At 42.1% G+C, this 14,543-nt stretch overlaps 2 protein-coding genes across 15 annotated transcripts in view; one reads left to right on the plus strand and one right to left on the minus strand.

The window, feature by feature from the left end:
* The window catches only part of dop (microtubule-associated serine/threonine (MAST) protein kinase dop), a 1,162,440-nt gene that overhangs the window by 39,684 nt on the left and 1,108,213 nt on the right, over positions 1–14,543 (minus strand). For all 14 annotated transcript variants that reach the window (XM_071676293.1, XM_071676295.1, XM_071676294.1 and 11 more), the window contains one exon: positions 6,455–6,603. In XM_071676293.1, coding sequence (XP_071532394.1) covers positions 6,455–6,603 — 149 coding nt within the window. The remainder of the gene's footprint in view (positions 1–6,454; positions 6,604–14,543) is intronic.
* LOC139756490 (uncharacterized) lies at positions 189–4,034 on the plus strand. Its single transcript, XM_071675934.1, is given in 3 exon segments — positions 189–671; positions 970–1,443; positions 1,563–4,034. Coding segments are annotated over 3 exon segments (2,157 nt in total). The 3' UTR covers positions 2,763–4,034.

The following is a 14,543-nucleotide window of genomic DNA, read 5'->3' on the forward strand; positions in this document are numbered from 1 at the left end:
ATGTTGCTAACATTGGTCCTTTATTTGCTGAAGAAGTTGAGTATGTGTTTAATGTCGAGGAAAAGGAAATTGTTTGCCAGGAAATTGTACAGCTTTTGAGTCTGGGGGTTATCAAGGAGACCCAGAGACAGGAGGGGCAGATTCTTTCCCCCATTTTCTTAAGATGGAAGAAGGATGGTGGGATTAGGATGACCCTTAACCTGGAAAAATTTAATACATTTTTAGAGTACAAACACTTCAAGATGGAAAATTTTGAGCAGGCGATTCATCTTGTTAACAGCAGTGTCTTCATGGGCTCTGTCGATTTGCGGCACGCCTATCATTCTGTTAAGATAGCTGAGGAGCAACAACGCTTTCTGAGTTTCAAGTGGCAAGGAAAAATTTATCAATTCACGTGTCTCCCTAATGGGGTTGCGGATGGTCCCCGTCTGTTCACTAAATTAGTGAAACCTGTTTTTGCTGTACTTAGAGAGAAGGGACATATCATCATGAGTTTCATTGATGATACTCTTATTTGTCACAACACTTTTGATGGATGTTGTGAGAGTGTGCGTGCCACTGTTGACTTGCTCAAGAAGTTAGGATTCTGTATTAACGAAAGCAAATCTGTCTTGGTCCCCACTATGCGCTTGGAGTATTTGGGGAACATTACAGATTCTGAGACTATGACAGTAACATTACCTGATCATAGGATACACAAGATACTACAATGCTGTGAGGAATTGTTACATAGTGACAGAGCCAAAATTCGGAATGTGGCCAGAGTTGTTGGGCTATTAGTTGCAGCCATTTCAGCAGCAGAGATGGGGAAACTGCATTACAGGCGGTTAGAATGTGCTAAGATTGCTGCGTTAAGAGTCGCAAAAGGCAACTTTGACAAGTGGATGGTGGTCACTCATGAGATGAGATTGGACTTGCTTTGGTGGGTATCTCCACATTGCATTGCAAAACAGACAGATTTTTCCGAAGGGTACAGAATTGGATCTGTATACTGATGCATCAACTTTAGGTTGGGGTGGCCACCTCAATCAACAAAAAGTTAATGGGAGATGGTCATTATCAGAATCTGCTTTGCACATTAATGCAAAGGAACTCAAAGCCATCTCCCTGGTAGTGTGCTCATTTGCATCTCTTCTCAAAGGACGACATGTTCAGGTGTTTTGTGATAACACGACGGCGGTGACCTATGTCAATGAAATGGGCGGCACAAGGTCCTCACTATGTAATGACATTTGCCGTGACCTTTGGGAGTGGTGTGCGGTGAATGATATCTGGCTTACCTGCTCTCACGTACCGGGTAAAGTCAATCTCATGGCAGACGCTGCATCTCGGACATTCAATGACAGGCATGAGTGGAAATTGAATGAGGAACTGTTTAGGGCCCTCTCTGAAGTATTTGGGGTTCCGAGCATTGCTCTCTTTGCTTCTAGACTGAACGCTCAAGTGACTCGTTTCTGCTCCTGAAAACCTGACCCAGATGCAGAACATTTTGACGCCTCTTCTATCTGCTGGTAGCAGTTTGAACTAATCTACCTTTTCCCACCCTTTGCTCTGATTGCCAGGTGCCTACAGAAAATTCGAGCAGAGTCAGCGAAGGGGTGGATGGTATTGCCTCTCTGGCCATCCCAGCCCTGGATGGGGACTCTACTCACTTTGCTGGTCAAGGAACCACGGCTGATTCCGAGGGGGGCACACATCTTGCGTCACCCATCGACGGAGGAGGAACACCCCATTCTCCGACACACCCGACTGATGGCTTGCCTCTTATCCGGCAACATCTGCGAGACAGGGACATTTCTCAGGCAGGTACGGACATCATCCTTGCCTCCTGGAGACCTGTGACTGCGAGGCAATACCAGCCACATATTAACAGGTGGTTACAGTTTTGTGGTAGCCGGAACATCGATCCCTTTGCTCCCACTGTAACTAATATTGTGAATTTTCTGTCTGTCACTTTCCACAGAGGTGTTAGTTATACTTCAATCAACACTGCCAGGGGTGCACTCTCCTCCCTGGGGATTACTGTGGATGGTTGCAGTGCAGGCAGCCATCCTCTTGTCACCAGGTTCTTAAAGGGAGTTTTTAACTTGCGGCCGTCTGTCCCTAGGTATACAAGAACTTGGGATGTTCAGCAGGTGCTACAGCATCTGCGTGCCATGGATCCTTTGTCCTCCCTCTCTTTAAAGGATTTAACACTGAAGCTTGTGATGGTGATGGCACTCACACAGGCTGCCAGAATACAAACTTTGCATTGTTTGTTGCTGAAGAATATTAGTTTTGGGCAGGATTCTGTTTGTGTTTGGTTAGGGGAAACTATTAAACAGTGCAGGCCAAAGTTCAATGTGCGGTTTGTGACCTTTAAAGCATATTCTACTGACATTAGATTGTGTGTGTGTGAAACTCCGAAAATGTATATTGCTAAGACAGAGGAGTTCAGAAATTCTGCACATCAGGAGAATGGGAAGTTACTCCTAAGTTTTATCAAGCTCCACAAGCATGTAACGAGGGACACTGTTGCAAGGTGGATTTGAACAGTGCTTTCTCTGTCGGGTATAGACTCCAGCCAGTATTCAGCGGGCAGTGTTCGGCCTGCAGCTGCATCGAAAGCCAAAGCCATGGCTCTACCGATTGGACACATCATGGCAAGGGCTGGGTGGTCCAGGGCTGCCACTTTTGCCAAGTTTTATGACAAGGAGATTGTCCCGAGTCACGATCCTTTCCAAGATGCTGTCCTTCAATGTCTGTTAATTTTGTTTGCATAGGAGATGTTGTCTCTTGTCACCTGGTCCATGGCTATGTAAATTTCTTACTATATTGCAGTTGGTTACTGCTTGTATCATTTCTCCTCTCTGCATGTCTACAGTACGACACCCACATGGCTTCAAAACCTCATGGGAAAGCGACCTCTAGCAGAGGTGTGATTTGCTGACGTAAAATTAATGAAGTACATGAGACTTACCATAGGTCAGTTGAAATGTGCTTCGAATTTTATGAAGCAAATCACCTCTGCTAGAAGGGAGCTTTCACATGCCCACCTCTCCCACCCTACACTCTGTAGCGTCTTGTGGCTTACATATTTCTAGCAGTGCAAAATGTTCAGTCTGGTGGCGTGAAGCGGCAAAGCGTATCTCATGTGAAAGCTCCCTTCTAGCAGAGGTGATTTGCTTCATAAAATTCGAAGCACATTTCAAGTGACCTACGGTAAGTCTCATGTACTTCATTAATTATCAGCCTCCAAATTGGAGGTGGAAGAATTGAGTGAAAAATGCTCTAACTGACTGGGGCCTGAGCATGCAGGAGGGTGTAAGACGTGCTCGTGACAGAGCGAGCTGGGCTGAACTATGGCGAAAGAAGCATTCTCTGTCTGTTCCTGGCACTACCTATGTAGGAAACTTTGAGCATGTAGGAAAAAACTGATGAGTAAATCTGATAAGCTGGGATTTGAATTTCACCATGGGATAGACTTTTATCAATTTTACAAACACGACATACTGTTCTTTACTTCGCATTACTAAAGAACTCTTCTACTAGCATAAAGCACTTACCATTTTTGAACAGTGAAGAAAACCTTCATACAGAAGAGGAAATGGGGTAAAAAAGATTTAAGTACCAAATCATTTCATAAAGTTTTGATAGTAGAGGCCAAAATTTATCTCTTAAATGACATGGCAATAGCTGTAATACTAAGGAAAGTAAACGTTGGGTTAAAATTCTATATACATGGATATCTCATCTAGTAAGGTTCTATGAGTAGAAGCTGAAATGAATCAAAAGACAGGAATACTGTTGGGAACTAAGAAAAGTACTGAAGTTATGCAGGTTTTGGGAGGATGTTAAGTTTCAAAAAAAAAAGCAGTGAGTTTATGTGAAATGTGGGGTGCAAGTGGTCACAACAAATATTTCAAATTAATGTGAAATTCGAAGAGCTGAAAGTTATGTTTAAGAAAAATAAAGAATAGCAATGAAAAAGATACAGTGAATGATGGAATGTTTGAGCAGGAAAGTAAGATTAATATATTGAGCAAATGTGTGTGTGGTGATCAAGTGTGTATATATATATATATATATATATATATATATATATATATATATATATATATATATATATATATATTTTTTTTTTTTTTTTATACTTTGTCGCTGTCTCCCGCGTTTGCGAGGTAGCGCAAGGAAACAGACGAAAGAAATGGCCCAACCCCCCCCATACACATGTACATACACACGTCCACACACGCAAATATACATACCTACACAGCTTTCCATGGTTTACCCCGGACGCTTCACATGCCTTGATTCAATCCACTGACAGCACGTCAACCCCTGTATACCACATCGCTCCAATGCACTCTATTCCTTGCCCTCCTTTCACCCTCCTGCATGTTCAGGCCCCGATCACACAAAATCCTTTTCACTCCATCTTTCCACCTCCAATTTGGTCTCCCTCTTCTCCTCGTTCCCTCCACCTCCGACACATATATCCTCTTGGTCAATCTTTCCTCACTCATTCTCTCCATGTGCCCAAACCATTTCAAAACACCCTCTTCTGCTCTCTCAACCACGCTCTTTTTATTTCCACACATCTCTCTTACCCTTACGTTACTTACTCGATCAAACCACCTCACACCACACATTGTCCTCAAACATCTCATTTCCAGCACATCCATCCTCCTGCGCACAACTCTATCCACAGCCCACGCCTCGCAACCATACAACATTGTTGGAACTATATATATATACACATATATATATATATATATATATATATATATATATATATATATATATATATATATATATATATATATAGTCTGTTGGGGATGAGAGAGCTTGGGAAGTGAGTCAGTTGTTGTTCGCTGATGATACAGCGCTGGTGGCTGATTCATGAGAGAAACTGCAGAAGCTGGTGACTGAGTTTGGTAAAGTGTGTGAAAGAAGAAAGTTAAGAGTAAATGTGAATAAGAGCAAGGTTATTAGGTACAGTAGGGTTGAGGGTCAAGTCAATTGGGAGGTAAGTTTGAATGGAGAAAAACTGGAGGAAGTAAAGTGTTTCAGATATCTGGGAGTGGATCTGGCAGCGGATGGAACCATGGAAGCGGAAGTGGATCATAGGGTGGGGGAGGGGGCGAAAATTCTGGGAGCCTTGAAGAATGTGTGGAAGTCGAGAACATTATCTCGGAAAGCAAAAATGGGTATGTTTGAAGGAATAGTGGTTCCAACAATGTTGTATGGTTGCGAGGCGTGGGCTATGGATAGAGTTGTGCGCAGGAGGATGGATGTGCTGGAAATGAGATGTTTGAGGACAATGTGTGGTGTGAGGTGGTTTGATCGAGTAAGTAACGTAAGGGTAAGAGATGTGTGGAAATAAAAAGAGCGTGGTTAAGAGAGCAGAAGAGGGTGTTTTGAAATGGTTTGGGCACATGGAGAGAATGAGTGAGGAAAGATTGACCAAGAGAATATATGTGTCGGAGGTGGAGGGAACGAGGAGAAGTGGGAGACCAATTTGGAGGTAGAAAGATGGAGTGAAAAAGATTTTGTGATATCGGGGCCTGAACATGCAGGAGGGTGAAAGGAGGGCAAGGAATAGAGTGAATTGGATCGATGTGGTATACCGGGGTTGACGTGCTGTCAGTGGATTGAATCAGGGCATGTGAAGCGTCTGGGGTAAACCGTGGAAAGCTGTGTAGGTATGTATATTTGCGTGTGTGGACGTATGTATATACATGTGTATGGGGGTGGGTTTGGCCATTTCTTTCGTCTGTTTCCTTGCGCTACCTCGCAAATGCGGGAGACAGCGACAAAAAAAAAAAAATATATATATATATATAGGAGATAAAGATATAAGGTGGGAAGATGAAGTTAGCATAAATTAACATATATTAGAAATATATACAGGAATGTACAGTATTTTTGAAGAAAACCCCTCAAAAGACTTCCTCTTTTAACAAAGAGGAATACTATATCATCATGAATATAAGGCAATCAATTTTTTTTTCCAGAGTCAAGCTTCAATATGATACAATATATGAGCCCTCATTTAGAGCAATGCCATGATACTACCAGAAGTTATAATGAAATCAATTTATTGCAACATCATTGTCTGTCCTAACTATTTCCAGAAATAAAGTATAAAATTTCTACTAAAAATAGAAATCCCTACATGGTGACTAATCATATATAAGTTTAGAGAAACAACACTGAAAAGAATAATACATATCAGTGCATCTTTAACATGATATTAGTCATAAAACTGGGAACAAGTACTAGCACTAATGAATTTTGTTAGCATTTAATGTTTCATACTATTACTGGATATAACTTTTTGCAAGCTGAATATTAAGTAACAAGTTATTCCCAATCTAATAAGATTTTTTTGCAATTCATTCTCATAAAATGATGAGAATACTGCTGCTTCTAATAAAAGCCAAGTAATCATGCTAAATACTTAATTTCTCACCTGTTGAATTTCAGCAGATACACGCTTGTTGGAGACTTTCCGGAGGAGTGATGTTTTCCTTCTTTTATCAGAGTCCTTCTTCGGCCTTCTATGTTTAGTAGGCAAGCGTTTGGCCAACTTAGATGCTCCCGGGTTTCTCTTCCGGCCACCTATGATATAAACAATAAAATAACCTTGAAGAAGATGAATAACCAACAATAATTTCTGAAGAAAAGTACAAAATGAGGCACACATCAACTACATGTCAGACCCCCACTTAGCAATGGGATCCTTGAGTGACTTTTTACAACAGCAATATTAGAGAATTAAGGTAGAAGCTCCTAGAACAATGTATTAATGGCATGCAATAGTGACACATTTGAAAAAATCTCATCTTCAATTTATAAGAAGAGTTTGAAATGTTGTAAGACAGTAAAGTTCAGGAAGGGGTCTCCATCAATGCAGAACTCCCTTCCCCTTATACTTCACAAAAAGATATATATAGGATATAGGCAACTACACAAATAAAGAGACAAACCAACAAAAATGAAAAAGTAGACGGATTGAGAAAGACACCATTTATGAACTCCCATGGTGTAATGGTTAGCGTTCTTGACTGCAACACATTCACAGGCTGCCCAGGGTTGAGTGCATAGGTTCGAAGCCTAGTGGCAGCAGTTGGTCCAGGCTAGGGCTAGGGTATGAATATGTCCATGCGTATATATGTATATATTTGCGTATGTTATCTCTGAGGACAGGAGACAAAGAATACTTCCCACATATTCCCTGCGTGTCATAGAAGGCAACAAAAAGGGGAGGGGGGGCTGGAAATCCTCACCTCAAAATTTCTACTTTTCTTAAAGAAAAAAAAAAAAAAGAGAGAAAGGGACCAAGTGAGGATATCCCCTCTCAGGCTCAATCCTCTGATCTACCGCTACCTCACAAATGAAGGAAATGGCAAATATGTATGAAAAAAAATAAAAATTTGTGTGTATGAATATGTATATATGTATATGCAAGTGTATGTGTGTATGTATATATGGGTGTATATGAGTGGATGGGTATTTCATCATCTGTTTCCTGGCACTACCTCACTAACATGGGAAACAGCTATCAAGTATAACAAACAAATAAACGAATGAATAAGGATGGAGTAAAAAATACTTTGAGTGACTGGGGCCTGAACGTACAGGAGGGTGAGAAGTGTGCAAGGAATAGAGAGAATTGGAACAATGTGGTATACTGGGGTCGACGTACTGTCAATGGACTGAACCACGGTATGTGAACGCCTGGGGTAAACCATGGAAATGTCTGTGTGGGGCCTGGATGTGGATAGGGGGCTGTGGTTTTGGTGCACTACACATGGCAGCTACAGACTGAGTGCAAATGAATGTGGCCTTTTTTGTCTGTTTTCCTGGGGCTATCTCGCTGAAGCAGGGGGTAGCGATATTGTTTCCTGTGGGATGGGATTGCACCAGAAACGGATGAAGGCAAGCAAGATATGTACATGTGCATATAAGTATACGTCTGTGTATGTGTACGAAGGGCACTAACGGGGAGGTGATAAGTAGTGGTGATGTGAGAAGGAGATGGAGTGAGTATTTTGAAGGTTTGTTGAATGTGTTTCATGATAGAGTGGCAGATATAGGGTATTTTGGTCGTGGTGGTGCGCAAAATGAGAGGGTTAGGGAAAATGATCTGGTAAAATAAGAAGAGGTAGTAAAAGCTTTGCGGAAGATGAAAGCTGGCAAGGCAGCAGGTTTGGATGGTATTGCAGTGGAATTTATTAAAAAAGGGGGTGACTATATTGTTGACTGGTTGGTAAGGTTATTTAATGTATGTATGACTCACGGTGAGGTGCCTGAGGATTGGCGGAATGCGTGCATAGTGCCATTGTACCAAGGCAAAGGGGATAAGAGTGAGTGCTCAAATTACAGAGGTATAAGTTTGTTGAGTATTCCTGGTAAATTATATGGGAGGATATTGATTGAGAGGGTGAAGGCATGTACAGAGCATCAGATTGGGGAAGAGCAGTGTGGTTTCAGAAGTGGTAGAGGATGTGTGGATCAGGTGTTTGCTTTGAAGGATGTATGTGAGAAATACTTAGAAAAGCAAATGGATTTGTATGTACCATTTATGGATCTGGAGAAGGCATATGATAGAGTGGATAGAGATGCTCTGTGGAAGGTATTAAGAATATATGGTGTGGGAGGCAAGTTGTTAGAAGCAGTGAAAAGTTTTTATCGAGGATGTAAGGCATGTGTACGTGTAGGAAGAGAGGCAAATGATTGGTTCTCAGTGAATGTAGGTTTGCAGCAGGGGTGTGTGATGTCTCCATGGTTGTTTAATTTGTTTATGGATGGGGTTGTTAGGGAGGTGAATGCAAGAGTTTTGGAAAGAGGGGCAAGTATGAAGTCTGTTGTGGATGAGAGAGCTTGGGAAGTGAGTCAGTTGTTGTTCGCTGATGATACAGCGCTGGTGGCTGATTCATGTGAGAAACTGCAGAAGCTGGTGACTGAGTTTGGCAAAACGCGTGAAAGAAGAAAGTTGAGAGTAAATGTGAATAAGAGCAAGGTTATTAGGTACAGTAGGGTTGAGGGTAAAGTCAATTGGGAGGTAAGTTTGAATGGAGAAAAACTGGAGGAAGTAAAGTGTTTTAGATATCTGGGAGTGGATCTGGCAGCAGATGGAACCATGGAAGCGGAAGTGAATCATAGGGTGGGGGAGGGGGCGAAAATCCTGGGAGCCTTGAAGAATGTGTGGAAGTCGAGAACATTATCTCGGAAAGCAAAAATGGGTATGTTTGTATACAATGTTGTATGGTTGCGAGGCGTGGGCTATGGATAGAGTTGTGCGCAGGAGGGTGGATGTGCTGGAAATGAGATGTTTGAGGACAATGTGTGGTGTGAGGTGGTTTGATCGAGTAAGTAATGTAAGGGTAAGAGAGATGTGTGGAAATAAAAAGAGCGTGGTTGAGACAGCAGAAGAGGGTGTTTTGAAATGGTTTGGGCACATGGAGAGAATGAGTGAGGAAAGATTGACCAAGAGGATATATGTGTCGGAGGTGGAGGGAACGAGGAGAAGTGGGAGAACAAATTGGAGGTGGAAAAATGGAGTGAAAAAGATTTTGAGTGATCGGGGCCTGAACATGCAGGAGGGTGAAAGGCGGGCAAGGAATAGAGTGAATTGGATCGATGTGGTATACCGGGGTTGACGTGCTGTCAGTGGACTGAATCAGGGCATGTGAAGCGTCTGGGGTAAACCATGGAAAGTTGTGTGGGGCCTGGATGTGGAAAGGGAGCTGTGGTTTCGGGCATTATTGCATGACAGCTAGGGACTGAGTGTGAACGAATGGGGCCTTTGTTGTCTTTTCCAAGCGCTACCTCGCAGACATGAGGGGGGAGGGGGATGGTGTTCTATGTGTGGCAAGGTGGCAATGGGAATGAATAAAGGCAGACACTGTGAATTGTGTACATGGGTATATATGTATGTGTCTGTGTGTGTATATATATGCGTACATTGAGATGTATAGGTATGTATATTTGCGTGTGTGGACGTGTATGTATATACATGCGTATGGGGGTGGGTTGGGCCATTTCTTTCATCTGTTTCCTTGTGCTACCTCACAAACACGGGAGACAGCGACAAAGCAAAATAAAAATAAAAAAAAAAATATATATATATATATATATATATATATATATATATATATATATATATATATATATATATATATATATATATTTTTTTTTCTTTTAAACTATTCGCCATTTCCCGCGTTAGCGAGGTAGCGCTAAGAACAGAGGACTGGGCCTTTTTTGGAATATCCTCAACTGGCCCCCTCTGTTCCTTCTTTTGGAAAAAAAAAAAAAAAAAGAAAAAAGAAAAAAAAAGAGAGGGCAGGATTTCCAGCCCCCCACTCCCTCCCCTTTTAGTCGCCTTCTACGACACGCAGGGAATACGTGGGAAGTATTCTTAATCCCCTATCCCCAGGGATATATATATATATATATATATATATATATATATATATATATATATATATATATATATATATATATATATATATATATGGAGAAGGCATATGACAGAGTTGATAGAGATGCTCTGTGGAAGGTATTAAGAGTATATGGTGTGGGAGGAAAGTTGTTAGAATCATTAAAAAGCTTTTATCGAGGATGTAAGGCATGTGTACGTGTAGGAAGAGAGGAAAGTGATTGGTTCCCAGTGAATGTTTGAGGCAGGGGTGTGTGATGTTTTTGGATGGGGTTGTTAGGGAAGTGAATGCAAGAGTTTTGGAAATAGGGGCAAGTATGAAGTCTCTTGTGGATGAGAGAGCTTGGGAAGTGAGTCAGTTGTTGTTCGCTGATGATACAGCGCTGGTGGCTGATTCATGTGAGAAACTTCAGAAGCTGGTGACTGAGTTTGGTAAAGTGTGTGAAAGAAGAAAGTTAAGAGTAAATGTGAATAAGAGCAAGGTTATAAGGTACAGTAGGGTTGAGGGTCAAGTCAATTGGGAGGTAAGTTTGAATGGCAAAAATCTGGAGGAAGTAAAGTGTTTTAGATATCTGGGAGTGGATTTGGCAGCGGATGGAACCATAGAAGCGGAAGTGAATCATAAGGTGGGGGAATGGGCGAAAATCCTGGGAGCCTTGAAGAATGTTTGGAAGTCGAGAACATTATCTCGGAAAGCAAAAGTGCGTAGGAGGGTGGATGTGCTGGAAATGAGATATTTGAGGACAATATGTGGTGTAAGGTGGTTTGATCAAGTAGGTAATGTAAGGGTATGAGAGATGTGTGGAAATAAAAAGAGCGTGGTTGAGAGAGCAGAAGAGGGTGTTTTGAAATGGTTTGGGCACATGGAGAGAATGAGTGAGGAAAGATTGACCAATATGATATATGTGTAGGAGGTGGAGGGAACAAGGAGAAGTGGGAGACCAAACTGGAGGTGGAAAGATGGAGTGAAAAAGATTTTGAGTGATCAGGGCCTGAACATGCAGGAGGGTGAAAGGCGGGCAAGGAATAGAGTGAATTGGATTGATGTGATTTACCGGGGTCAACGTGCTGTCAATGGATTAAATCAGGGCATGTGAAGCGTCTGGGGTAAACATTGGAAAGTTCTGTGGGGCCTGGATGTGGAAAGGGATCTGTAGTTTCGTGCATTATTACATGACACCTGGAGACTGAGTGTGAACGAATGGGGCCTTTGTTGTCTTTTCCTAGCGCTACCTCGTACACATGAGAGGGGAGGGGGATGTTATTCCATATGTGGCGAGGAGGCGATGGGAATGGATGAAGGCAGACAGTATGAATTATGTATGTGTGTCTATATGTATATGCCTGTGTGTGTATATATATGTGTACATTGAGATGTATAGGTATGTATATTTGCGTGTGTGGACGTGTATGTATATACATGTGTATGGGGTGGGTTGGGCCATTTCTTTTGTCTGTTTCCTTGCGCTACCTCACAAACGTGGGAGACAGCGACTAATCAAAATAAAGAAATAAACATATATATATACATATATATATATATATATATATATATATATATATATATATATATATATATATACATATATATATACATTCTGGTTTAAAAAGCAAGATATACATAAGTATACTTATGTAAGTAGGAGAGATGGCCAGAGAGCGTTATTGGATTACGTGTTAATTGACAGGCGCGCGAAAGAGAGACTTTTCGATGTTAATGTGCTGAGAGGTGCAACTGGAGGGATGTCTGATCATCATCTTCTGGAGGGTAAGGTGAAGATTTGTATGGGTTTTCAGAAAAAAAGAGTGAATGTTGGGGTGAAGAGGGTGGTGAGAGTAAGTGAGCTTGGGAAGGAGACTGGTGCGAGGAAGTACCAGGAGAGACTGAGTACAGAATGGAAAAAGGTGAGAACAATGGAAGTAAGGGGAGTGGGGGAGGAATGGGATGTATTTAGGGAATCAGTGATGGATTGCGCAAAAGATGCTTGTGGCATGAGAAGAGTGGGAGGTGGGTTGATTAGAAAGGGTAGTGAGTGGAGGGATGAAGAAGTAAGAGTATTAGTGAAAGAGAAGAGAGAGGCATTTGGACGATTTTTGCAAGGAAAAAATGCAGTTGAGTGGGAGACGTATAAAAGAAAGAGACAGGAGGTCAAGAGAAAGGTGCAAGAGGTGAAAAAAAGGGCAAATGAGAGTTGGGGTGAGAGAGTATCATTAAATTTTAGGGAGAATAAAAAGATGTTCTGGAAGGAGGTAAATAAAGTGCGTAAGACAAGGGAGCAAATGGGAACTTCAGTGAAGGGCGCAAATGGGGAGGTGATAACAAGTAGTGGTGATGTGAGAAGGAGATGGAGTGAGTATTTTGAAGGTTTGTTGAATGTGTTTGATGATAGAGTGGCAGATATAGGGTGTTTTGGTCGAGGTGGTGTGCAAAGTGAGAGGGTTAGGGAAAATGATTTGGTAAACAGAGAAGAGGTAGTAAAAGCTTTGCGGAAGATGAAAGCCGGCAAGGCAGCAGGTTTGGATGGTATTGCAGTGGAATTTATTAAAAGAGGGGGTGACTGTATTGTTGACTGGTTGGTAAGGTTATTTAATGTATGTATGACTCACGGTGAGGTGCCTGAGGATTGGCGGAATGCATGCATAGTGCCATTGTACAAAGGCAAAGGGGATAAGAGTGAGTGCTCAAATTACAGAGGTATAAGTCTGTTGAGTATTCCTGGTAAATTATATGGGAGGGTATTGATTGAGAGGGTGAAGGCATGTGCAGAGCGTCAGATTGGGGAAGAGCAGTGTGGTTTCAGAAGTGGTAGAGGATGTGTGGATCAGGTGTTTGCTTTGAAGAATGTATGTGAGAAATACTTAGAAAAGCAAATGGATTTGTATGTAGCATTTATGGATCTGGAGAAGGCATATGATAGAGTTGATAGAGATGCTCTGTGGAAGGTATTAAGAATATATGGTGTGGGAGGCAAGTTGTTAGAAGCAGTGAAAAGTTTTTATCGAGGATGTAAGGCATGTGTACGTGTAGGAAGAGAGGAAAGTGATTGGTTCTCAGTGAATGTAGGTTTGCAGCAGGGGTGTGTGATGTCTCCATGGTTGTTCAATTTGTTTATGGACGGGGTTGTTAGGGAGGTGAATGCAAGAGTTTTGGAAAGAGGGGCAAGTATGAAGTCTGTTGGGGATGAGAGAGCTTGGGAAATGAGTCAGTTGTTGTTCGCTGATGATACAGCGCTGGTGGCTGATTCATGTGAGAAACTGCAGAAGCTGGTGACTGAGTTTGGTAAAGTGTGTGAAAGAAGAAAGTTAAGAGTAAATGTGAATAAGAGCAAGGTTATTAGGTACAGTAGGGTTGAGGGTCAAGTCAATTGAGAGGTGAGTTTGAATGGAGAAAAACTGGAGGAAGTGAAGTGTTTTAGATATCTGGGAGTGGATCTGGCAGCGGATGGAACCATGGAAGCGGAAGTGGATCATAGGGTGGGGGAGGGGGCGAAAATTCTGGGAGCCTTGAAGAATGTGTGGAAGTCGAGAACATTATCTCAGAAAGCAAAAATGGGTATGTTTGAAGGAATAGTGGTTCCAACAATGTTGTATGGTTGCGAGGCGTGGGCTATGGATAGAGTTGTGCGCAGGAGGATGGATGTGCTGGAAATGAGATGTTTGAGGACAATGTGTGGTGTGAGGTGGTTTGATCGAGTAAGTAACGTAAGGGTGAGAGAGATGTGTGGAAATAAAAAGAGCGTGGTTGAGAGAGCAGAAGAGGGTGTTTTGAAATGGTTTGGGCACATGGAGAGAATGAGTGAGGAAAGATTGACCAAGAGGATATATTTGTCGGAGGTGGAGGGAACGAGGAGAAGAGGGAGACCAAATTGGAGGTGGAAAGATGGAGTGAAAAAGATTTTGTGTGATTGGGGCCTGAACATGCAGGAGGGTGAAAGGAGGGCAAGGAATAGAGTGAATTGGAGCGATGTGGTATACCGGGGTTCACATGCTGTCAGTGGATTGAATCGGGGCATGTGAAGCGTCTGGGGTAAACCATGGAAAGATGTGTAGGTATGTATATTTGCGTGTGTGGACGTATGTATATACATGTGTATGGGGGTGGGTTGGGCCATTT

Source organism: Panulirus ornatus, chromosome 22, assembly GCF_036320965.1.
Source record: "Panulirus ornatus isolate Po-2019 chromosome 22, ASM3632096v1, whole genome shotgun sequence".
Lineage (NCBI taxonomy): Eukaryota > Metazoa > Arthropoda > Malacostraca > Decapoda > Palinuridae > Panulirus > Panulirus ornatus.